The following is a 23732-nucleotide window of genomic DNA, read 5'->3' as shown; positions in this document are numbered from 1 at the left end:
TGAAAGGGAAAAGTGAAAGTGAAGTCGCTCAGTCGTGTCCGACTCTTAGCGACCCCATAGACTGTAGCCTACAAGGCTCCTCCGTCCATGGGATTTTCCAGGCAAGAGTACTGAAGTGGGGTGCCATTGCCTTCTCCGAAAGAAAGGGTCTACATGTCTGAAATCCTACTGAAAGTGAAAGTTGTGTCCGACTCTTCGCAACCCCATGGACTATACAGTCCGTGGAATTCTTCAGGTCAGAATACCGGAGTGGGTAGGCTTTCCCTTTTCCAGGGGAATCTTCCCACCCGGGGATCGAAGCCAGGTCTCCCGCATTGCAGGCAGATTCTTTACCAGCTGAGCCACAAAGGAAGCCCAGTCCTGTCTATACTGGTTAGTTAACACTGTGTAACAAAGCACTCTAAAACATAGGCATTTAAACACCAGTAGGACTTCCCTGATGGCGCAATAGATAAGAATCAGCCTGCCAATTCGGAGGACACACATTCGATCCCTGGTCCGAGAAGATTCCACGTGCTGCTGAGCAGCTAAGCCCATGTGTCACAACTACTGAACCCACGCACCCTAGAGCCTGAACTCTGCAACAAGAGAAGCCGCTGCAATAAGAAGCTCCAGCACCACAATGAAGAATAACCCCCAACTCACCAACAAAGACCTAGCGTACGGTAGCCAAAAAATTAATTTCTTTAAATAAACACACAAAATAAATACCAATGTCCATTGATTATCTCTCATCATTTCTGTGCATCAGGAATCTAGGAGCAGCTTGGCTGGACGGTTCTGTCTCAGAGTCTCTCATGAAGTTACAATTGGGTTCCCGTTAAGGCGGCAGCTACCTATAGGCTTGGCTGGGAATGGAGGATCCACTTCCAAAGAGGTTCACACACATGGGAAACTGGTGCTGGGCTATTGGCCTAGGGCCTCTGTTCCTGCCTGTGTGGGCCTCTCCACAGGACAGTATGAGTCTCCTCCTGGCATGAAGGCTGGCTTGCTCCAGAGCATGCTATCCAAGGACCAAAGCAGAAGCTGCAATGCCTTTCTGACATAGCCTTGAAAGTCACCCATCATCACTTCTACCATGGTCTAGTCCTCACACAGGCCAGCCCTGATCCAGTGTGGAGAGGGGCTACACAAGGTACAGATACCTGAGGGTGAAGGTCATTGGGAGCTTTCTCAGAAGCCAATGAGCACACTGCCTTTTGTGCCATCAAGTCATCTCCCTGAGTTGAGGTAAATGGGCCTCTGGTTTCAAGCCTGAGTTAGAATTGGAGCTGTGTAGCTGTGCTGCCCACATGTCATTACTTAAATTTCCTCTGCCTCCATTTTTCATCTGGAATGTGGGTCCAATGATACTGTCATGGGGATTCAAGGATTAGGTTAGGTAACGGTCTTTGTTGGCTTGGGCTGCCATCACAAAATATCATTGATCAGGCAACTTAAACAACAGATACTTATTTCTCATAGTTCTAGAGGTAAGTAAGTCTGAGATCAGGATGTCAGTGTGGTAGGTTTTATTTTAAGGCTTCTCTTGGTGTGTATGTAGCATCATCTTGCTGGTGCTCTTTGTGTGAGCATGGAGAGAGAGTGTCAAGCAAGCTCTCTGATGTCTCTCCTTAAAGGGGCACCAATCCCATCATAAGGGCCCCACCCTTATGACCTCATCTAACCCTAATTAATGCCCAAAGGCCTCATTTCCAAATACCATCACATTTTGGGGGTTAGAGCTGCAACATATGAATGAGAGAGTTGGGGGCAGGAAAAAGCTTCCAGTCTACAGCAGTAACGTACACTGGGGATTCCCTGCGAGCCAAGTGCTAACCCCTGATCCTCATGACCTCCCTCGGCCCTCCTTACAGCCCAGCTGGGTGGCGTGAGGCAGGCCAGCTTCGCGGCTAACAGCCCAGCTTGGAAACTACCTGCCTGACATACAGAACAGGCCAGGCAGGATTTGTCATTACTTGCTCTACTTTATGGATAACGTGAAGTTGCTCGGTCGTGTCCGACTCTTTGTGACCCCATGGACTATAGCCTACCAGGCTCCTCCATCCACGGGATTTATGCATAAGGTAATTGAAATGAAAGAAGACAAGGTAATTGAAATGAAAGAAGACAAGAAACTTGCCTGAGAGGTGAGCTGGGCCATCAGTCCGGGTTCCCTGACTCCAGGGTCCGTGCGGAGAGCACTTGGTGTGATTCCTGGCACGAGGCAGAGAGATGCAGGATGGGACACTCAAGAGAAGCGCCGCCAATGCTGAGGACCACGGTCTCCTTCTCGCTCAGGCAGCCACCCAGCCGCTGTTGCCTGAGCACTGAGGGACACCCCCCAGGGACAAGCCCCCGTCCCTGAGCCATGCCCACCCCTGCAAACTGTGGTGTCACTTTCTACCCTCCCTCACTCCCATCAGTCACAGCCCAGTTGCAAGAGGCAGCTTCTTCCACTGGTGCTGACATGGGGACTTCAGGCCACCCAAGGAAGTCAGGGCTCTGACACGTAGAGCAGCCTTGGCCATGGCTCCGGCCTCCTTCCCACCCTTTCCATGTGCTTCCCATCAGGCGTCGGCCACTCGGGTGGTGCTGAGCGAGCTCCCATGTCCCTCAGTCTGTGCTCCTTCCCGTCAGAGCTAAGTGGAACCTCATTCCAAGAGCTGGTGTGAAGACTCCCCAAATCACCCAGTTCCCCCCTACACATCCACCACCACCTCGGCCCCACGGGGTCTCCACCTTCCTCTTTGTCTATCAGTCACTAGAGTTCGTGTGTTCTTTCTCTTACCAAACTGCAAGCTCCCTGCAGGCAGAATCCAAGAGAACATCGTGTTCTGAGTGTCCAGGGACATGCCAGGCTCCCTCGGCATTCGCTCCAGGAATGTTTATCAAACTGGATCGAGCTGTTGGAGTGAAATCCAAAGCTCTCAGGGAATCTCATTATCGCCTGAGCAGGGCCAGAAACGCCCGGGTGAAAGAAGGTCTCTGTGTCCCAGACACTCACTCCAGGCCTCCCTGGAGAGTGGAAAGGAGAGATAAATCAATACTGTGGGCTTAAAACCTTGGCTTTTTTTTTATTTCCTCTTTAAGGCATGTTTATTGTTATAATCGGCTCCAAAACCTTAATTCCCACAAAGACATGTCACCTCCAGTCTCTATAATGTCAAAATGTCATCGGGTAATCTACCCAAGTCACTCTTAACCTTGGCGTCAGCCATCAACGCCTGCGGGGCAGGCACAGCACAAAGCCACAGGGAGGGGGCGGTGTAGTTACCCCATCTTCCTGCCTCTCCTGTTTCTATATATACACGAAACAGTTATCAGAAATAAGACCACTGTCTCTGATGTTCAAGCTAAATCTTGCAAAGATGATGTCCGTCTGCTCCCTCCTTACGCCACGCAGGAAGGCTTGTCTCCAGAGCTCTGTTATCCTCAAAACACAGAGACCAGCCTCATCTCTCTGTGTCCTCCTTGCTTTCATCCGCTCATCTGCTGCACTACAAATTTTCTCCCCAAATTCTTTTTCTTTTCCATCATAAGCGTAACACTTTGCTAAGTAATGGTGATGCAGTTTCCATCCCTGGGTTGGGAAGATCCCCTGGAGAAAGGCATAGCAACCCACTCTGGGATTCTTGCGAGGAGAGGAGGGCTACACTCCAGAGGGTGGCAAACAGTCTGACACGACGGAAGCGACTGAGCCCGCAAATAACAGTGAGAAAGATGGCTTCTTTAAGAAATGCAGCCCTTTTGGTTTTCCAACTTGCAGATTCTTTTACACAAGTCCCTTCTTTGGGGACACACGGTGTTCTGCAGGCTCTCTGTGTCTGTAGAGGTGCTCTGCCAGGACTTGTGTTGCAGCACGATTCAGAGGTGTGTACACTCCTGTATGCGCATCTATATGTGGGTACATGTTTAGATGGGTCTGTGAGTACATACCCACCTACACAACGTGGTTTTGTAGCAGTTTGATAGCCTCACCAGATACACATGTGCTCCTCACATTTCTCAGCTCCCCTTGCCTTATTTTGGGGCCATATGCTAGTTTTGACCAATGAATTATGAAAAGGAGGGACCTCTGGGCCAGGGCAGCCCATGTGTCCATGTAGTGGAAGCTGTTAGTAATCAAATGTTTGTATTCCCCCCCCCTTGGACTCCTAGTTGAAGCCCTAATCTCCAGTGCGATGGTATTTGGAGGTGGGGCCTTTTGGGAGGTGATTAGGGTTAGATGAGGTCATGAGAATAAAGCCCCCATGACGGGGTTAGTGTTATTCTAAGAAGAGGAAGAGAGACCAGAGCATTCTCATTTAATATCTCTCTCTCCCATAGGAAGACACAAGCAAGAAGGTGGCCTTCTGCAAGTCAGAAAGCGTCCTCACCAAGCACCAAATCTCCTGTCACCCTGATCCTGGGCTTCCCATCTTCCAGACCTGAAAATATAAATGTTTATGGTAAAAGCCACTCAGTCTGTGATATTTTGTTACAGCAGCCAGAGCAGCAGTCTTGGGCAGATATATTCTAGATGAAGTAGCTTAGAGGTTGAAGAAGGCTGTAGCTGTGATGTGGCACTTTGCTGTGTTAGGCCTTGAGATTTCAGGGCTGACTTGTTGCAGCAAGTAGAATCACCTCGTTTCTAAAATAATGCAGAAAAAAAGCAAGTTCACAGGGTGTTATTAGGCCTGAACAGGTAGTCACTGTTAAAAAAAAATCCTGCCTGCATTCTCTCTCAGGTAACTCAGTTAAATTCAGCAAGTGCCTAAGGAGCACATTCTACCTGCCTGGCACTGCGCTGGGTGCGAGGGATGCAAGCCCAGGGACCCAGCTCTCAGGGACATGTTAGTCCAGCAGCGCGGACCTGTGAACAGACAGACCACTACGTGCGTGCATGCTCAGTCACTTCAGCCTTGTCCAACTCTGTGCAACCCAATGGATTGCAGTCTGCCAGGCTCCTCTGTCTACTATAAGATGGCAAATGTCCCATTATTGGAGGGTATGCAATACACAGGAAACAGTGCTTAATTCTGGAGGATTCAAGAAAAATGACACAAAAAGAACAGATGGGTAGAGATTTGAGGAAGAACCAGAGCTTGCCAGGAGAAAGGAGACAGAGGCCCCCCCCCAGGTGAGACGGGGACTGATCAGGATGTGCTTAGACAGGAGGGCCCTTGATGGGCCTCTAGAACAGTCATGTAAGCCCCAGGACGCCCAGACTCCACTTCCTATGAGGATGGGTCACTCCCAGTGAGCAGGCAGGGCTGGTGGGGGGGGGGGGTCTGGAAATTAAAGGCTGTGAAAACTGTCCCGTTTTCTTTGTGTTCATTTTGAAGGGACCAGTGGCATCCCTGTCTGCCTCCACAGGTAGACTGTGAGCTCCCAGGGGACAGGGACAGGCCTGGTCATACATGCCGCTGGGTCCCCAGAGCCCAGGGCCTGGTCTGCAGCCAGAGCTCATCAAAGGCCTGTTGAATCCAAAGGAACCCCAGAGCTGAAAGCAAAACGGAATGCTCCTCCAGGGTCAGCTTTCCTGAATCTCCATGCAGGGTGGTATCGGTGGTGTCAGTTCAGTTCAGTTCAGTTCAGTCGCTCAGTCGTGTCCGACTCTTTGCGACCCCATGGACTGCAGCACTCCAGGCCTCCCTGTCCATCACCAACTCCTGGAATCTACTCAAACTCATGTCCATCGAGTCAGTGATGCCATCCAGCCATCTCATCCTCTGTTCTTCCCTTCTCCTCTGGCCCTCAATCTTTCCCAGCATCAGGGTCTTTTCAAATGAGTCAGTTCTTCGCATCAGGTGGCCAAAGTACTGGAGTTTCAGCTTCAGCATCAGTCCTTCCAATGAACACCCAGGACTGATTTCCTTTAGGATGGACTGGTTGGATCTCCTTGCTGTCCAAGGGGCTCTCAAGAGGTGGTGTCAGGGCTGAGCTAAGGTTCCTCTCCCGGGAACCTGGGGGAGTCTGTGTCGGTCCACGGCGCCACCCTGCGGCCAGGCCTGGGAACTGCATCGTTTCGGACCACAGGCTGCCCCCCTCTCGTCAGTAGAGTCATCTTCATCCCACAGCCCCCCCTCCCGCCCCCGGTTTTGAGGGAAATAGGGTTTCTGAGCTGGTCATCCTCAGCCCCACCTCCTTCCCCCTATGAAGTCTCTGAGAATGGACAGGCAGTGTTGACCTGGGTTATTTTGACCCTTGATACCTTAAGCCCCTGTTTACTGAGAGGTGCCTGTGACCACCCGGTTAAGGATGCTGAGAGAAGTGGGTTTAATCCCGATTAGCTGTGTGACTCTGGGCACTGCCTCACCTCAGCGAGCCTCAGCTTACCTCTCTATCAAATGCAGATTATACAGATCACAGAACGGCTGGCTGCGAGGACTAAAGACCATAAGCCATATAAGGTGAGCTAAGGCTCAGTGACGGGCACGGGCTCGACAAATACAAACACAAAACACCGTGTTTCTATTACTCCACCTGAGTCTCGCTTTGAGGCGGTGAGGTGGACGTTCACATTCTTTCCATTTTGTTGACAGGAGCACTGAGGGTCCGATCGCTTAGGCCGGGGGTCCCTAATCTCCTGGATCTAACGCCTGATGATCTGCAGGGGAGCTGATGTAATAAATAATAGAAATAAAGTGTACAATAAGTGCAATACACACGAATCATCCTGAAAACCACTCCCTACCCCGCCCCGGTGGGTGGGAAAAATCGTCTTCCGCGAAACTGGTCCCTGGTGCCAAAAAAAGGTTGGGGACCGCTGGCCCCAAGGGACCTACCTGCCTGGGGCCTTTCTGGGAGGGAATGGCCAGGACTTGAACCTAAGCCTTCTTGTTCTCCCAACATCATTCCAGGTGGCTCCTCAAAAGAAGAGATGAGTAGGGCAGAGCTGCTGAAGAAAAGTCAGGAGATCGCAGGAGAGGAAGAAAGCAGATACGTAGAACTGGAGCACAGCGTGGCCCCGCTCCGTCTCCTTCTGGATGCTACAGTCTTGCCAGAAGTTTTCGTTTCAAAGCCGGTCCTGAGAAGCACCTGGCCACGTCAGGAGACCTGGGCTCTGGTCTCGGCCGTTACCCAGCGGCTGTGACTGGGCCACTTTGTGAACTCCCCTCCTTGGCAAGATGAGCCAGGGGTGTCAGCCAAGAGGCCCTTCAGAGCCCCTCAGCCCCCAGCCCGTCCCTTGGCCGCTGGCCTTGCACGTGTCCAGGACGGGGGAGTCATCACCGATGGCCCTCAGAGACCTCGGCTGGAAGGAAGAAAGGACACAGCACTCTGGCCCCAGGGTGGGTGACAGATGGAAAGAATAACTCAAGTCACTCTCGTGAACAGGAGATTAACATTAATCCTTGCCGGGCCCGCAGTGCTGGGCCCGAGGAGGCCCACCCAAGCAGCCAGGGGAGCAGGCAACTCTGAGGGAGGCGGGTGGTGGTGGGGGAGCCGGCCCAGCAACTCCAAGGCAAGATGAAAAGAATTAAATGTGCTGAGGCTTCGAAGACCCACACTGGGCTGAGTGGGAGGAGAGGCCAGCACTTAGAGACCCCCCCCGCCCAGTCCTCTGGGTTCAGAAGACAATACTATGCCGGGTACCCACTCCTTTGTGGGTGGAGGGGTGGCTGTGTGGTTTGTTTTTTTTTATTGCTTTGCCTTTGGCTGATGTTTCAAATACAAGCGGGCCAGCAGGGAGATGTAATCATGGGCCTTTCATACATGCCTATCAATGGCAAGATGAATGGCCTGGGTGGTGCTCGAATAGTAAATAACAGCGGCGAATGGGGCAAAACAAAAGAGAGGAAAGCGAGTGAAATAAATCTGTTGGGACTCCAGGGCCATCCTTCCTAGGAAAACATCAGGAGGAGAAAGTCTTGATTTTTGTGCCAGACCAAGGGCCAAAATTCTGAACGCTCCTCACGTGGCACCAAAGGAGCAATTCTTTGACCTCAAATGGCTTCATCTGATCCACGTCTGATCCACACTTGCATCTGACCCCCCGCCCCCGGTGCCTGCCACAAAACAGACACGACCCTGATGGTCCGAATGAGTGCAAGACGGGGGGTCCTCACAGCCTGGCATGTGGCTGTGTTAGCTGTGTCTTTCCAGCAACGTACTGACCTTATCTAAACCTCAGTCTCCTGATGTGTAAAATGGAGACAGTGCTAAGAGTGTGTTGAGACGGGCATGGCAAACCCACTCCAGTCTTCTTGCCTGGAGAATCCCATGGACAGAGGAGCCTGGCGGGTGACAGTTCTTGGGGTCGCAAAGAGTCGGCCACGCGATAAGGGTGTGCTTGTGAATTGTGACTGGGATATTGCACACAGAACCTAGTGCACAGCCTGTTGGCGCCCCTGTTTGTGGCTGCTAACGACTGAAGGAAGTAACTGGAAACTGAAAGTCCATCCCACATGCCACGCTGGTGGGATTAATTTTTTTCACTCTGCAGGGAGACGCAGGCTGAGGAAACAATGGTGACGGTGATGAGGGAGGCATCAGGCTAGGGTTGGGGGCTGCCTGGCCATCCCTACTCCCCTCCCTCCTCTCTCCACTCCTCCTCAGGCTTGGGGAGGCGTCCCCTGATTCAGGCTGTGAATGTGGCAGACGTGTAGCCCTTGCCACCCTTTCCTCCAGCCTCTGGGAGGCTGAGGTGGGCAGAACACTCTGTAAAGATGCTGGCCCGGGAGAAACAAACCCCAGATCCCAACCCTCACTGACCCCAAGCTAAAAGGACAGCTTCCTATTAACAGCCACCCACTCCCCTGTCGGGGTACCCCACCCACCAGCGTGTTCAGCTGAACAAATGGCAAGTTTGGCGGGGGAGCCAGCCTCTGCCCTTAGGGGGAAAAAAAAATTCCTACCTTCTCTCCTTTCTTTTCCAAAGGGTTAGCTCTGCCTGCCCCAGAGAGGCGGAAAACCATGAATAAAACAGAAAGGAAATGTAATGGGATGAGATATTCGGGCTTCGCATGAGACCCCGAGTACCAGGAGGACCTTCTGAAGAAATCTTCCTTTGGGTTTGGCGTCTCATGCTACCTTGTAGCATCTCAGCGTGGCTGGGGTACCCCGAGGTCTTCAGCCTTCTCCTCCTTGCCTCAGTGCTCTGCACCCTGGGGCCAGCCAGGCAGTGCCGAGCCACTCTCCACGGGGTGGGGTGCCACCCAGATGCCCTCACCAAGGCACCCAGAGAGAGGGATTGCAGCTGCCTCTCAAAGGCCGCTCAGGCTTGCGAGGGTGTGATGTGGGTGGACAGGACGGACTCAGGGCGTCTGAGACGAGCCAGAATGCAAACAGACACTCTGACTTCTCTCCGTAGACGCTCCGGGCTCCATCTCTCAACAGCATCACCAGGGAGTCAGGACTTGGCATCTCAGACACAGCATCCAGCACTTAACGCCTGGGGAGCTGAGGCAAAACACCATCCCAGGCACCACCGAAGCGTCCCCAGTGGGAGCTGGCAGGGACTGGCCAAAGTACACATGAAGGGACGTCTATTAGATGTTGGAAGAAAAACAAGTTCCTGACCAGAATATTCAGAAATTAGAAACCAAGCCTGCTGAAAACATACATACACAAACCAAAAAAACTTAGGCCCCAGTAATTCGTAACACCCAAAAAGAGTGACATTCAAATATGTGATAAGTCAGCGAGTGGCAAAAACATCAGAATCCTAGAAGTGGAAAAAACCCAAAAGATGTCTATTCTGGTGATTCCCAGACATGATCCCACAAACAGCCTGTGTAGGAATCACAAAGGGAACTTCGCAAAAATGACTGATTTTAGGATCATCGATGCTCAGAAATGTGTGCTTTTATCAAAGTGCCCAGATGCTTCTGATGACAACCAGGTTTAGAAACCACTTTGATCCACTGCTCTTGCAACTCTCCTGTGGACACAAATCCCCTAGGGACCTTGTTCACACGCGGACTTGTTTCAGGAGATCTGAGGTGTGGCCTGAGACTCAGCAGTTCTAATGCTGATGCTGTTGGTCTTATGACCATGTTCTAAGTAGTAAGAGGTTTCTTTGCAACCTCCCCTCTACTGAAACTGACAGAATACATCTAGGGGCTAGAACACAGGTTCTTCTCTCTTGCTGCAGAAAGAATTCATTGAGAGGCAGAGTGACAGGTAAGGAAAGAGTTTATTAGTATGAGAGCTATTAGCTGGCAGGCAAGAGTTCCGCCCCAAGAACTTCGTGTGCTACAGCTTTGTTTTTATTTTTTGGCTGCCCTGGCTCTTCACTGAGGCACACGGGCTTCTCTAGTTGTGGCATCAGGCTCAGTAGTCGTGGCTTGAGGGCTTAGCTGCCCCTAGGCATGTGGAATATTAATTTCTTGATCGGGGATTGAACCTGTGTCCCTGGATGGAACCCATGTCCCCTGCATCAGAAGGCAGATTCTTAACCACAGGACCACCAGCAAAGTCCCAGGCTACAGTTTTATAATCAGAGGAAAAGTGATGGGGGGAGGAGAAGACCACCTTCCTCCTCATTCTTGAGTAGATGTCACACTTCCATCATCAGTTCCTCCTCCATGTCAGACGGGAGAGTTTTCCTGTCCCGACATGGTCAAAACGAGACTGTCATGATGCAACGGAAATGAGCTAAAAGGCAGTAACGTATACTAAGACCTGGAAAATCATCTCAGGCTTCCTTCACGGCTCAGCTGGTAAAGAATCCGCTTGCAATGCAGGAGACCCCGGTTCCTGGGTAGGGAAGATCCGCTGGAGAAGGGATAGGCTGCCCACTCCAGTATTCTTGGGCTTCCCTTGTGGCTCAGCTGATAAAGAATCCACCTGCAACATGGGAGACCTGGGCCCAACCCCTGGGTTGGGAAGATCCCCTGGAGAAAGGAAAGGCTACCCACTCCAGTATTCTAGCCTGGAGAAGTCCATGGACTGTATAGTCTGTGGGCTCACGAAGAGTTGGATACGACTGAGCGACTTTCACTTCAGTACAATGCACCTTTCCTTGTATTTTCTTTTTGCATGTGCACAGAGGAGCTTGTCATAGGAATCCTGGACTTACTGATCTTGCTGGGCAGGACGTGGGTCTCATTTTACCGTTGTTTTGTTGTTTTGGTGCCTGTTTCATGCTTCTGTTGCATGTTTTGTTGCTAAACAAGCCGCTTGGTTTGGTTGCTAAGCAAGCCTGCTTTCTTGAGTGATCGTTCAATTACAGGGTCTCCCGTACTTGGCTGTCTACTTACCATCCCCTAGCGGGATGAACTATTTAACCACCTACTTTGGCCCTTTTCTCTGTCCCAGAAAAACTGAGCTCCAGGCATGCAGGGAGGCTGAGAGGGGAACTGCTGATTAGGAGGGAAAAAACAGGTGGGTGGGGATGAACCAGAGGGAGGCTGGAAGCTCGTTGGGCAAAAATGATGGGAGAGTGGTCCTTGAGCCAGCAGAACACCTCCGCTGGAAGATTTTCTTACCAGACAACAGTCTTGGGACTTGTTGCCTAATGATGGCTGCAGGTATACAATGGACAATATTCAGAATTGTGCCAGGCGGGGCTCAAGAAAGGAGAAAGGCTCTTTGCAGGGACACCCTTCCCAACGACTGAGAGCCGGTGGGGTTGGACTGCAGCTGCCCCGACCTTGGTAAGATCAGCTTCACTTATTCCAGAAAGCTCATCCAGCACCCACACCTCCCCCCCATACAAGCATGCGTGCACACACACACACCTGGGCTTCACCAAAGTGGCACCATGAGTGAGTCCCCTGTCCTGAGGGCTCTACCCCTGGGCTCAGCTTCTCTTCAGTGCTTGTTACAGCCCTGACTTCTCTGCACCTCTTCTGCCTCCAGGCCTCATGCTGGCCTTCCTAGAATGCCCACAAACTCGGCCCTTCTAGCCCTTGTGCAAACCTGGAGGCGTAAGCAAATGAAGACTCTCTGGGGCAGCCCTTGCCCAGGAGGAATGAGAGCTGGTAAAGAAATTGCCCTCTCCTGGGCCTCTCGTGGACAGTGTGGGGCACCCTCACTTGCCCCCGCCTCCACCTTGTGACCGGCTGAATAATGCACGCTTCCATCAGCTCTCACTCCTTCCCCGTCCCCCATCTCTGTATTCCTGTTCCCTTAGGTCACTTCCTAAAACAGACTACCTGCATGGAAGCCATCCAGGCTATGCTTTTGAGGAAAACCACCCTCACACATGCCTCCAGCATTTGCAACGAAATCCTGCAGAGCAAGGGAGTAGAAGGCTGGAGGCTTCAGAGAGGGCCCAGAATGACCCAGAGTGTTTGAGGTGCTCCCTGAGGCCAGCACCCCTGCCTGAGGCTCACGCAGCTGTGCAAGGGTGTTCTGAGAACAAATTATGTCTTGTTCAAAAAATAAAGTCCTCTGTGAGATATGGCAAACAAGAGCAGGGAAGCTGAAAGAAATGAGGCTTGTTTAGCCTGGAGAAGAGAAAGCAAAAAGAGTAATAACTGACTTCCTAAAAATTAAGGGCTGGCTTCCTTGGTGGCTCAGATGGTAAAGAACCTGCCTGCAATGTGTGAGACCCAGGTTCAATCCCTGGGTCGGGAGTATCCCCTGGAGAAGGAAATGGCTACCCACTCCAGTATTCTTGCCTAAAGAATTCCATGGACAGAGGAGCCTGGAGAGCTACAGCCCATGGGATCACAGAGTTGGACACGAGTGAGTGGCTAACATACATACTCCCAGTTTTAGGTGACAGAAGCAAAGAAGAGGGAAGACAGGCTGAAATGGGGGCTTAGGGGGCAGTCCACCCATCAGCATGTGGCCAATGGAGAAACGGCATCTCTGGGTGAAGTAATGGGCTCCCCGTCATTGGAGGCATTCAGCTCATGGTAAGGGACAAACCTATCAGGGATAATATGGATGGGATTTATTTTTTAGATGAGAGCTTTTAAAGTTGTTTCTTCTCTGTGCTGAGTTGTGCTTAGTTGCTGAGTTGTGTCTGACTCTTTGTGACCCCCATAACTATAGCCTGCCAGGCTTCTCTGTCTATGGGAATTCTCCAGGCAAGAATACTGGAGTGGGTTGCCACGCCTTCCTCCAGGGGATCTTCACAACCCAGGGATCGAACCCAGGTCTCCTGCATTGCAGGCGGATTCTTTACCAGCTGAGCCACCAGGGAAGCCCCATTTCTTCTCTAGTCCCCTCTTTAAAAAGCACGGAACCTTTTCAAACTAGGATCTTGGGAATAGGGGGTCTGCCCCAAATGAGGGAATACTAATTGATCTGTCACCTCATAAACTCCCCCAGTCAGACAACACACACACACACACACACACACACACACACACACACACACACACACACACACACACACACACACACACACACACACACACGACTGCATTGTGTTTTAGTTCTGATGTTCCCCCGGAGCAGACCTTTTTCTCCTGAGGTCTTAGCACCACCTAGTGGCTCAATCACCCACTACAGCATACACTGGAGATAAAATTTATTGTAGCTGAACCCTCTTTGATTCAGACATCAATAAAAATATATTAAATACGAGATGTAGATGAGGGACTGTGCTAGAATCTGAGGTGCAACAGTTAGCAAATAAGATGTGGGCCCCCCTTCATGAGGCTTACAGCCTAATGGCATAGGCAGCAAACGAGTAAACAGCAAGTGCATCGTTGTACATTGTGATGTCATCGGAAAATAAATCCATTGCATGATAGAAAATCACCCAGCCAGGAGGAGGCCTCCCTGAGAAACATTCGGTCAATCTTGGCGGGATGGGGTGAGCGGGTTCGGGGTTCAGGGAGAGTGGGGGAGGGGTGAGAACATCCCAAGGAGGCAAAGCACAGCTCATGCCTGGCGGCATTGCAAGCCCGGCTTCTCATCAGTGCGAAGTGAGGAGGACGAAGCGGGATGTGATGAGGCTGCGGAGAGGACCCAGGAGTGGTCCCTATGTATAAATGCTTCCCTCCGGCGTAAGCACACAGGTGGTTAGAGTGGGTTCTTCCAGAACAATACCTGGTTGAATTTTAATTCTTAAAAAAGAAGGACTTCCCTGGTGGTCCGGTTTGATCGTGGTTCCATCCCTGGTCGGGGACTTAAGATTTATGCTCCGAGTCAGCTAAGCCCCCTCGCCGCAACAAGAGAAGTCTGTGCACCCCATCGGAGACCCAGTACAGCCCCAAAAAATAAAAGAAGAAAGGAAACGCCACCAAGTGAACTTGGCCATTTGCTCCAGTGCAGCAGGATGCCTTCCAGGGACATCAGGGACAGGTGCCCACCCCACTCAAGACAGCCTACGTCTATCTGCTCCGACCCTGCGTGACAGGCTGATAAGCTTCTGTGTCCTGGGATAATTGCATTGAACCTCATATTCAAGTCTAGAGCACGGGTCTCAACCCTGGCTGCAAGTCCCCTGGAGTTTCTGAGAATCCCAAAGTCAGACCACACCCCCGACTTGGGAAGTTGGCAGGCCTGCAGGTGGATCCGGGCACCAGAGTTTCGAAAGCCCCTGGGTGATCTCAATGCTCAGCCAAGGTTGAGGACAGCTGATTTGATCTCCCCAAAAAAAAACAAAGAAAAATGACTCCGAAGTGGTGAAAGTGAAAGTCACTCAGTTGTGTTCGACTCTTTGCCTGCCAGGCTCCTTTGTCCGTGGAATTCTCCAGGCCAGAAAACTGGAGTGGGTAGCCTTTCCCTTCTCCAGGGAATCTTCCTGACGCAGGGATCAAACCCAGGTCTCTTGCATTGCAGGTGGATTCCTTACCAGCTGAGCCACCAGGGAAGCCCAAGAGTACTGGAGTAGGTAGCCTATCCCTTCTCCAGGAGATCTTCCGAACCCAGGATTTCAACTGGGGTTTCCTGCACTGCAGGCAGATTCTTTACCAGCAGAGCTACCAGGGAAACCCCCCCCAAGTAGTGAAGGTTTTATTGATAGAAGCAAGCAGGCTGTTTTCTTCCTTGAGATGAAGCCTCCTCCCCAGGCAGAAGCCCCCTCTCTGGGCCCCCAGCCCTCACCACTCTGCTCTGCTCGGCTTCAGCTCCCACCTGGCTGTGTCACAGGCAGACAGACCTGTGAGCTGGGCCAGCTACAGGCACTAGAGTTGTAAGGACTGGTTAACTGAGCAAAGGCTGGTGTGTGGGAGGCGCAGAAAGCTGAACTCCAGGGCAGTGGGAGTTTGCTGCAAAGTAAGAGTTTTATTTGCAGGGCAGCCAAGCAAGGGGGTGGAAGTCAAGCCTCAGACCCACTCCCACACGGGGTCTGCGTGGGGGTCTGCGTTAGGGCTGTTTTCAAAGGGGAAGAACAAAGAGGCTGGGATTAGTCATGTCCTGAGACATTTCTCAATTGCAGTCTCAGGATGTTTCTGGTTTACATTCTCTCACCAGGTGGCCCATGGGTGGGGGGCCTGTGAGCTCATCTTGACCTGGGAGATACAGCCCAAGAGTTTGTACGTTAATGATGTTATCCATTATGTTATCAATGCAGCAACTGTAGTCATAACAACCTCAGTCATCTGAGCAGTTGCTTAGCGTTCAAGACTGAGGTCAAAAGGGTCAAGAAAGGGATTGAGGGGACTTCTCTGGTGGTCCAGTGTTTAAGAATCCACCTACCAATGCAGGGGACAAGGGTTCGGTCCCTGGTCTGAGAAGATCCCACATTCCCACGCACTGAATGAAAGACCCAGTGTAGCCGAAAAAAGAAAGAAAGAGAAACGGATTGAAGTCAGAAGAGACAAGCAAGGGAACAATATCTAGGGAAAGGAGATTAACCATACGCTTGGTAAGGGAACTGGGTTATAGGTGTGCCCCATTTCCACAGCCCGGTTACCCAGCCCACAGACCCGTTGCTTTCTCAAGCAGCAGGGGCTCCAGACTCTCTGAAGCTCAACCCAAGTCACATATCAAAATGGCCTGGGAGCTCGTAAGAAACCCTGAGGCTTGGGCCCAATCCACAGTTGCTTTCCAGGGGAAGTTTGGGTTATTAGGTGGTTCAAACATGCCTCCAGGAATAAAAGCCACTGTTGTCAAAGATGACACAGGGCCCGGTCCTCCGCGTCCTGGGGCCACCAGCTTCGCTGTGTGACTGGGGAGCTGTGGCTACACCGGGCAGCCCTAGCTGCTGCCTTTGTTCCCTCCTATCATGGGCCAAGCAGCGCAGTCCTGGCCTGGGCTCCTGCACACCCCCGGCCTCAGACTGGCTGCCACAGGCTTCAGAAGGGGTAAGATGACTATGGAGTCTGTCTGGCCATCCACTGCCCGCCTCCCTTCCCACTGGCCGGGAAGAACTCAACTTGGGCACATGGCAGTTGAGACAGCAACATGACATTAAGGACACGATGGCCAGCTCCTACAAACGTCTGATAAGAGGAGGACGAACTTCTGAGTTCACGATAATCAAGCTCCATAAGGAAATGGCTTCTAACCGTGGTGCTGGAGAAGACTCTAGAGTCCCTTGGACTGCAAGGAGATCCAACCAGTCCATCCTAAAGGAAACCAACCCCGAATATTCATTGGAAGGACTGATGCTGAAGCTGAAGCTCCAATACTTTGGTCACCTGATGCGAAGAACCCATTCATTGGAAAAGACCCTGATGCTGGGAAAGATTGAGGGTAGGAGGAGAAGGGGACGACAGAGGATGAGATAGTTGGAGGGCGTCACTGACTCAATGGACATGAGTTTGAGCAAACTCCGGGAGATAGTGAAGGACAGGGAAGCCTGGAGTGCTGCAGTCCATGGGGTCGCAGAGAGTCGAACACAACAAGGTAAGGAAATGGCAACATACACTTAAGGGGTACACACACTGCATGGGTTTTTATGTATTATATGTTGCTGATGATACTTTCCTTAAAGGAAAACTACGGACACACATCTCAAAGCTTAGAAGTGAACGTGCATGCTTAGTCACTCAGTCGTGTCTAACTCTTTGTGACCCCATGGACTACAGCATTCCAGGCTCTTTTGCCCGTGGGATTTTTCAGGCAAGAATACTGGAGTGGGTTGCCATGCCCTCCTCCAAAGTATCTTTCCAACCCAGGGATCGAACAGGGTCTCTTAAGCCTCCTGTATTGGGAGGCAGCCTCTTTACCAGTGGTGTCACCTGGAAAGCCCATACAGCATATCTTTCCCTAAACTTATGCAGCCATGAAACATTTTTTTCCCAGGAAACATCTCCAGGGACCAGTGCTCCCAGGAATATATTTTGGGAAATGCTAGTCTGTTCTCTCAGTGCATATTTCTTCGCCACCACCAGGGCAGCAGGGCCCAAGAGAGGTGCTGTACAGAGTGGGATTCAGTGATACAGCTCGCTCAGACTCATCGTCAAGTGAGCGAAGCCACAGATGAAGTGACTTAGAGCCTAGAAAACAAAAGAGGAACAGCTCGATAAATACTAATAACTGAGCATCAGGTGACATTTTAACATATTCTGCTTACAGCTACCACTTAGCTGTACTGCTTTTTTCAGTCTCATTTGGATGGAGCACAAATACTTTCAGAGGCAGGGTGAGAGCGGAAATGACGGATGTTTCATCATGGGCTACAGCAATGCTGTCTCTCTCCCCAACACATCACTCCCAAAGACAGTCACTGCCAAACACTACTGCAAAAACACAATGCCTTTATGTTAACATAACACCAAACTGGAGGGAATTCCCTGCAAGTCCAGTGGTTAATTCTCTGGGCTTCCCGGGGCATAGGTTCAATCCCTGGTAGGGGAACTAAGATCCTGTACGCCTGGTGGCACAGTCAAAAAATTTTACAAGTTAAAAAAAAAATGTAACTGTACATTTAAATAGAAATAATAACCTCACTTAAGATCTGGAATTAGAAGATACTATGGACTATTATCCACTTCTTAGAGAATCACAATGTACCTTATCACATGGAAGGTTCTAGAATTCCTTTAAAAAGAAGTACTCAACTTTATTTAACCCAGGGTTTCCAAAATCACTCAGTCCTTGGACTCTTTTCCTTAGGTCATATATTTCATACAACATGTTTTGAGAAACGCTCCTCTATGGCTTTAAAACACTTTGTAAAAACAAAAAGCACAGAAAAATTAAGTAACTCCTGGAAACATGTGCTGGTCAACAACACAGAGGACGGAGGGTCACGAAACCATAGATGCCCACTCTAATTCCATCTCAACACCTTTGCTGTAAACCAAACCGCTGAAGCAACAATACATTTTCCATGATGTCCTTCTTTATGGTGTGAAGTGGCGGGAATGCTGATTACAGCACAGAACTGAATGTGGCCCACAGGGGACCCACAAGTCAAGTACAGAGACCAGACGTTTCTAGTCTTCTCCTCTTTGAAAATGAAAGTCACTCAGTCATGTCCAACTCTTGCATCCCCATGGACGGTAGCCTGCCAGGCTCCTCTGTCCGTGGGATTCTCCAGGCAAGAATATTGGAGTGGGTAACCAGGCCCTCCTCCAGGGGATCTTCCCAATCCAGGGATCAAACTCAGGTCTCCCGCATTGCAGGCAGATTCTTAACCATGTGAGCTACCCAGGAAGCCCTCTTTTCCACTTTGGTAACAATCAAATCATTAAACAACTGTCATCTTCTCTTATCACATGACCACAAGATTTTTCAAATAGATTTGATAGCCCTTAGTTCTTGATTAAAAAAAAAAAAGAATGCAAGAAAACAGAGTTTCTAATTACTTTCAGCAAGAATTATACAGGCCAAGAAAGCAAAATACAAAAGCTTTTGGCTCTATATGCCAAATAATTTTAAAGGATCACAGCGAGGACGGGGAAAGATGGAAATCTATGAGATTACTGGAATGACATAAACATTTCATCCATTTGCATAAATACATAAGTTTCTTCATTCTCATTTCCAAGGAATTTCGCCTGATGTCTTGAAACAGAAGGCGGGGCAGAGGGAGGGGAACAACTCTCTGGTTGGTTGTAAGACTTGGCAAACACAGTTCTTCTCTGTGCCATGATGTGAAGCCATGTTCACACCTCAATAGTGATTCTCGCAAACCGATACTGCAGGGAGGCAGGCGGCCTCAGCAACACGAGGCCCCTCTCCAGCCCTGGCTGCCTGGACAGCATGTCCAGCAAGCCTGTCAGGCTAACAAACCCCAGGGCTTCCCCACAGCCGACGGCCATGGAAAAATCTCCCTGGGTGACAAAGCCAAGGAGAACTCTGGAGCAGTGAGAAATCACAACGGGAAGGGGGCCTGACCACAAGCCCAGGGTCAGGGGCTGGGGACCGGCTGCAGGGCCGCCCTCTGCCAGGCCCTTAGACGCAGCATCCCCTTGGTTTGGCCTCTTCTCTAGCTTCTTCTTCTCCTTCTGTTCCCGGATCTGGCTCTTGAATGGGTCTCTGTGCTTGGGCTCCTGGGGCCCACGGTACAGCCGATCGCGGCCGAGCTGCAGGAGATCCTCCTCGTCCGGGACGCAGATCAGGGTGTGTGGGCCGGGGCTGCCCTTCCCCTGCAGGGCCAGCCTGACCCACACCAGGGCCCTGGGGAAGCTGTCCAGCATGGCTGGGCAGGCCTCTCCGGTCAGTCCTTGCTGCCCTCTGCCGGCTCTCTGGGTGGCCTGACGGCCCCCTGGCCTGGGCCCGCACCAGGCTGACAGCTGCCTCAGTAATCTTCTACTCCTGCGTGAAGTGGGAGACAAGCCTTGTGAGATATTTTGTTCATGGAGAAAATAAGCAATCAGGAGACTGGGCATTGCTAGAGTTCATTCGATTTTTTTTCTTTTAAATGCTCAATGTGGGAAAAGGATCAAAGCCTCAATTTTTAAAAAATTAAAACTACACATTTTTACATTTTTGTAATGATCCATTTCAGGTGTCTACTATTTTGATACTGAAGGACTAAAGGTTTAAAGCTAAAGGCAGAGAAAAATAAGACGGTGGGGTAGAATCTACGGCTGTATTCACAGTGGGAGGGTTAAAAAGTAACTGATAATTTTGATGGAAAAAGAAAGCCTACGGGACACTTAAACATGAAAAGTCAGAAGGAAAGATACGAAATTACAAGGTATTATACAGAAAAACCAGTATAAAGCAAAGGGGTGGCACACTTTTAAAATCAGAGCACAGAACAAAGGGTAAATGATAAGCAGATGGAATAGCTTGCAGCAATAGTATGAGCACACATTCCACACCATCCCCTCTGCGATACAACAGAATCACAATGAATGAATGAATCACCTCGTCGGCCACAAACGCAGGCCATTCAAAACCGATGAGAAGAAATGTAATTCAGTGATTTAAAGAAAGCTTGCAGGGGTTCTTCATTACTTAAGACCGTAACCATGACGGTACTGCTTTGTGAGCAAAGACTAAATAAAACAGGTCATAAATGGCCTTGGTTTAGGTCTATTGAGGCAGTCTTTTAAATCATTTCAGCTGCATCATGCCCCAAAGTGTGTGTGATTTTAGGCTTTTCCCCCAGCCCTTGAGGATCCACTGACTTTCCCTGCTAGAAGGTCTGTAAATTCACTTGGCCTTTGTGTGAAGGCACCATGATAACTTCTACATCCTGTGGCCAGGGTCAGTATCAAAAAACAGACAATGCAAAACATACATCCTGAAGTCTTGTGCACTTACCTCAGAACGCAAAGGGGGCTGCTGGCGGCACTCTGGCTGGCCGCCCCCTCGGTCCCCACCCCGGCTGGACAACCTGTGTCCATGACATCCTCAGGCTCCCTGGGGTCACGCGGGGGTGTGCCCTGGTCATCAGACAGCGGAGCAGTCCTTCCAGGCTCGGGAACACAAGGCACCCCATCTCTGCTCAGGCCAATCTCCCCACCACCTGGAGAGGAAGCTGCGGACGATTCCTCTTGAGCCTGGACTCTTGACTCCCAGTCTCGAGTTAACTGCTCCCAGGGGCAGTAAAAAGGTGCCAGGGTGCCAAGCTTCACGTAATTGGGCCGTTTTGCAGGAGGACGTCTAATGGGAATCAAAGAGGAAAACCAATTTTGAACGATTTAGGATGGACAATCAAAATAACCATGGCCACTGAACTCCCATCTCTATTTAAAAAACAAACCTGCAGGGACTTCCCTGGTGGTCCAGTGGTTAAGAAGCCACGTGCCAATGCAGGGCACAGAGGTTCGGTCCCTGGTTCTGGAATATTACTGAAGAGCACAAGAGCCCATGATCCAAAACAAGAGAAGCCACCTCGATGAGAAGCCTGCACACCAAGCAGCAGCCCCCACTCGCCCCAACTGGAGAAAGGCCGGTGCACCCAAAGAAACTAATTAATCAATAAAACCCCAAAATAAATAAAATAAATAACAAACATACAAAAAAGTTTTCAAAGAAATATGATTTCTTTTTTAATGATAATAACCAATTCTCCTGGCTGAGCTTTTTTTTTATTGCTCGGCTTTTACTGTAATAGATAATGCACCCACAAAGTCGCCCCATGGGCACCCCTCCACAGAGCACCCCCCCGAAGCACTGCAGGTAAGGTGTGCCCCTGCAGCTGTGCAGTGACGCCCCCTGCACACTCAACAGGGTTTGAAGTTTCCAAGGGGCAAGATGCAGGATGGTGAAGTTTCTCTCACCCTTGACCTCTGGTGACCCCACTATCCTCCACAGTCACTATCATCATCGGTTCCTTATATATCCTTCTACAGACATTCTATGAACATACAAGCCAATAATGTACATATATCTTTCTGGTTTTACCCATCCTGCACAAACAGTGGCAAACAGATCCTGCGCTCTTTGCTTAACTTTATTCATTTATCACAAATATCTAGGAGATCACCTTATATTAGCACATCTAGACACCCTCACTCTTCTGCATGAGGCTCATCCCACTGGGTGATTATGGCCTCGGTTATCTAGACAGACAGGGCATTATCTCCTGCAGGGCATTTTGGTTATTTTCAAGCTTTTGCTTCTACAAATGCTGCTGCCATGAACAACCTTGAACATGCTGCACAAGGACAAGTATATTCACAGGATCAAGTCCTGGGAGTGGAAGTGCTAAAGCGGTGAGTATTATGAGCACTTGCAATTTTGATGATTATCTCCAAACTGTCCTCCATATGAGTGACACCAGTTGACCTTTCCAGCAACAGGTAAGGGAGAACCTTCAGAAAACCACAGACAAGTGGGAACCAGGGCCTGCTCTGGTACGTAATGACCCCAAGAGGTAGGGAGCAGCCTGGCTATGGGCCCTTCTGGGCCGGGGGACTCTGTGAGAGCCTGCATCTGCAGACTGATGGTCTCCTCGGGGACAGGCCCAGACTATCCTTCCTGTCTTTGCTTCTTACTATGTGCTGCACCCTAAGACCCCAAATGGAAATGACCCTGTACCGGGGGTTCAGTGCGAGCCTATATCCTGGAGATGGAACCACACGTGCTCTGGCCTCTGAGAGGGGCACCTGGTGAAAAACTCTCCCAGGGTACCGGCCTCACCCCAACACCTTTAAAAAGAGAGACGGACAGTTTACAAGAAAGAGATAAAAAATGGTGAAAACACAATAGGAGACAGAGTGCAGGCTGCAATTTCACTCATACCTGATGCTGACGGAACACACGTTTACATCTTTGAAAGTTGGCAACTTGGAGGTTCACACGCAGGAGACTTACTGCATGTTTACTCTCCCACTTCATTACTGCCCACCACCATCCTCACATCTCTCTCCTTATAAGCCTAGATTCCACAGTTCAGAGCCTGCCTGCTAAGTTGCTTCCGTTGTGTCCGACTCTTTGCAATCCCATGGACTGCAGCCCATCAGGCTCCTCTGTCCAGGGGATTCTCCAGGCACAAATACTGGAGTGGGTTGCCGTGCCCTTCTCCATAGTTCACAGAGTCACTCCCTTTACACATACTCTCTACTCCCTCCCCCGGCAAAGCCCATCCTGGTTACATGCAACCCTCTCCCTTCCCCACTCCAGCACCAGATTGGCAGAACGTGGCTGGGGAAAAGCACGCAACAGTCCTCAAGGGTCTCACTATCAACACAAAACTCAAGTGGGCTCTTACATTTCTTACAAATCCCCTAGGGTTCTCCCGGTGATTCCATCTTCCACTCTCCAAGAACACCGTTTACATCAATTCCTCGCTCCTTAAATCTCTGACAGCCTCTCTGCACCTTATTCCTAGACGACAGCCTTGCCTATTTTTCACTGAGAAGACAGGCACGGTTAGAAGATTACTACCCAACCTCTCTGCAGAGTCTAGCCTACCTAAATCTGTAGTATTTCAGAGTCAGCCTTCCAGCCTATTAAATGAGAGTGCTGAGCCTGATCCCATGGAACGCCAACCCTTCCCCACGTGCCCCAAGGCCACCTCCTCTTCCCTGCTTGAGGGCTTTGCTCTTGCAAGTTAGCCTCCCTCACCTCTCCTGGATCCCTCCCACCAGCCTAGAGACATGCACTTCCAAAAAGAGTAAGCTCCACAAGGGCAGAACTGACTTTGCCTGCCCTGACTGCTGCTGGAGCCTCAGTACCTAGAAAGGTTTTAGACACATGGCAGGTTCTAAATAAACATGTGTTAAATAAATAAATCGGACAAATATGTAGAGATACATAGGGAAATCTGTTCACAGAAGCACAGAGAAAAAAAGCAGAAAAAACATAAAGGACCACTGATAAATCAAAGAACAGCCACGCTGCACTGGTAAACTGACTCGCCAGCCAAACCTGGCCCAATGCCAGGGCCAGGTATGACCCATGAGACAGGAATGGATTTACACTCTTAAATGGCTGAGAAAAACACAAGAGAATAATATCTCATGGCACATGAAAATGATAGGAAATTCACAGAGTGAGCCTGGAACACAGCCAGGCCCACTCATTTACACATCCTCTGTGGCGGCTTTTGCACCATGTTGGCAGAGCTGAGC

The 23732-nt window shown here is 50.3% G+C and overlaps 1 protein-coding gene and 1 long non-coding RNA gene across 5 annotated transcripts in view; one reads left to right on the top strand and one right to left on the bottom strand.

Annotated features, from left to right (window-relative positions):
• The first annotated feature begins 13625 nt into the window (after nucleotides 1-13625).
• Nucleotides 13626-18472, top strand: LOC145511633 (uncharacterized). The gene is made up of 2 exons (XR_014058013.1): nucleotides 13626-16659; nucleotides 17059-18472. It is a non-coding gene; the product is annotated as an uncharacterized LOC145511633 (long non-coding RNA).
• The window catches only part of POP1 (POP1 ribonuclease P/MRP subunit), a 38310-nt gene continuing 32375 nt past the window's right edge, over nucleotides 17798-23732 (bottom strand). For all 4 annotated transcript variants that reach the window (XM_081505199.1, XM_081505200.1, XM_081505201.1 and 1 more), the window contains exons 15-16: nucleotides 20476-20817; nucleotides 17798-19518 (exon numbers count right to left, since the gene is read on the bottom strand). In XM_081505199.1, the coding sequence (XP_081361325.1) occupies nucleotides 18867-19518; nucleotides 20476-20817 (994 nt within the window). In that variant the 3' untranslated portion in view covers nucleotides 17798-18866. The remainder of the gene's footprint in view (nucleotides 19519-20475; nucleotides 20818-23732) is intronic.

Source organism: Giraffa tippelskirchi, chromosome 6, assembly GCF_054371585.1.
Source record: "Giraffa tippelskirchi isolate mGirTip1 chromosome 6, T2T-mGirTip1v1.2.pri, whole genome shotgun sequence".
Lineage (NCBI taxonomy): Eukaryota > Metazoa > Chordata > Mammalia > Artiodactyla > Giraffidae > Giraffa > Giraffa tippelskirchi.
Note: the sequence above shows the minus strand (reverse complement) of the source record. Positions and strands in the feature narration are given on the sequence as shown.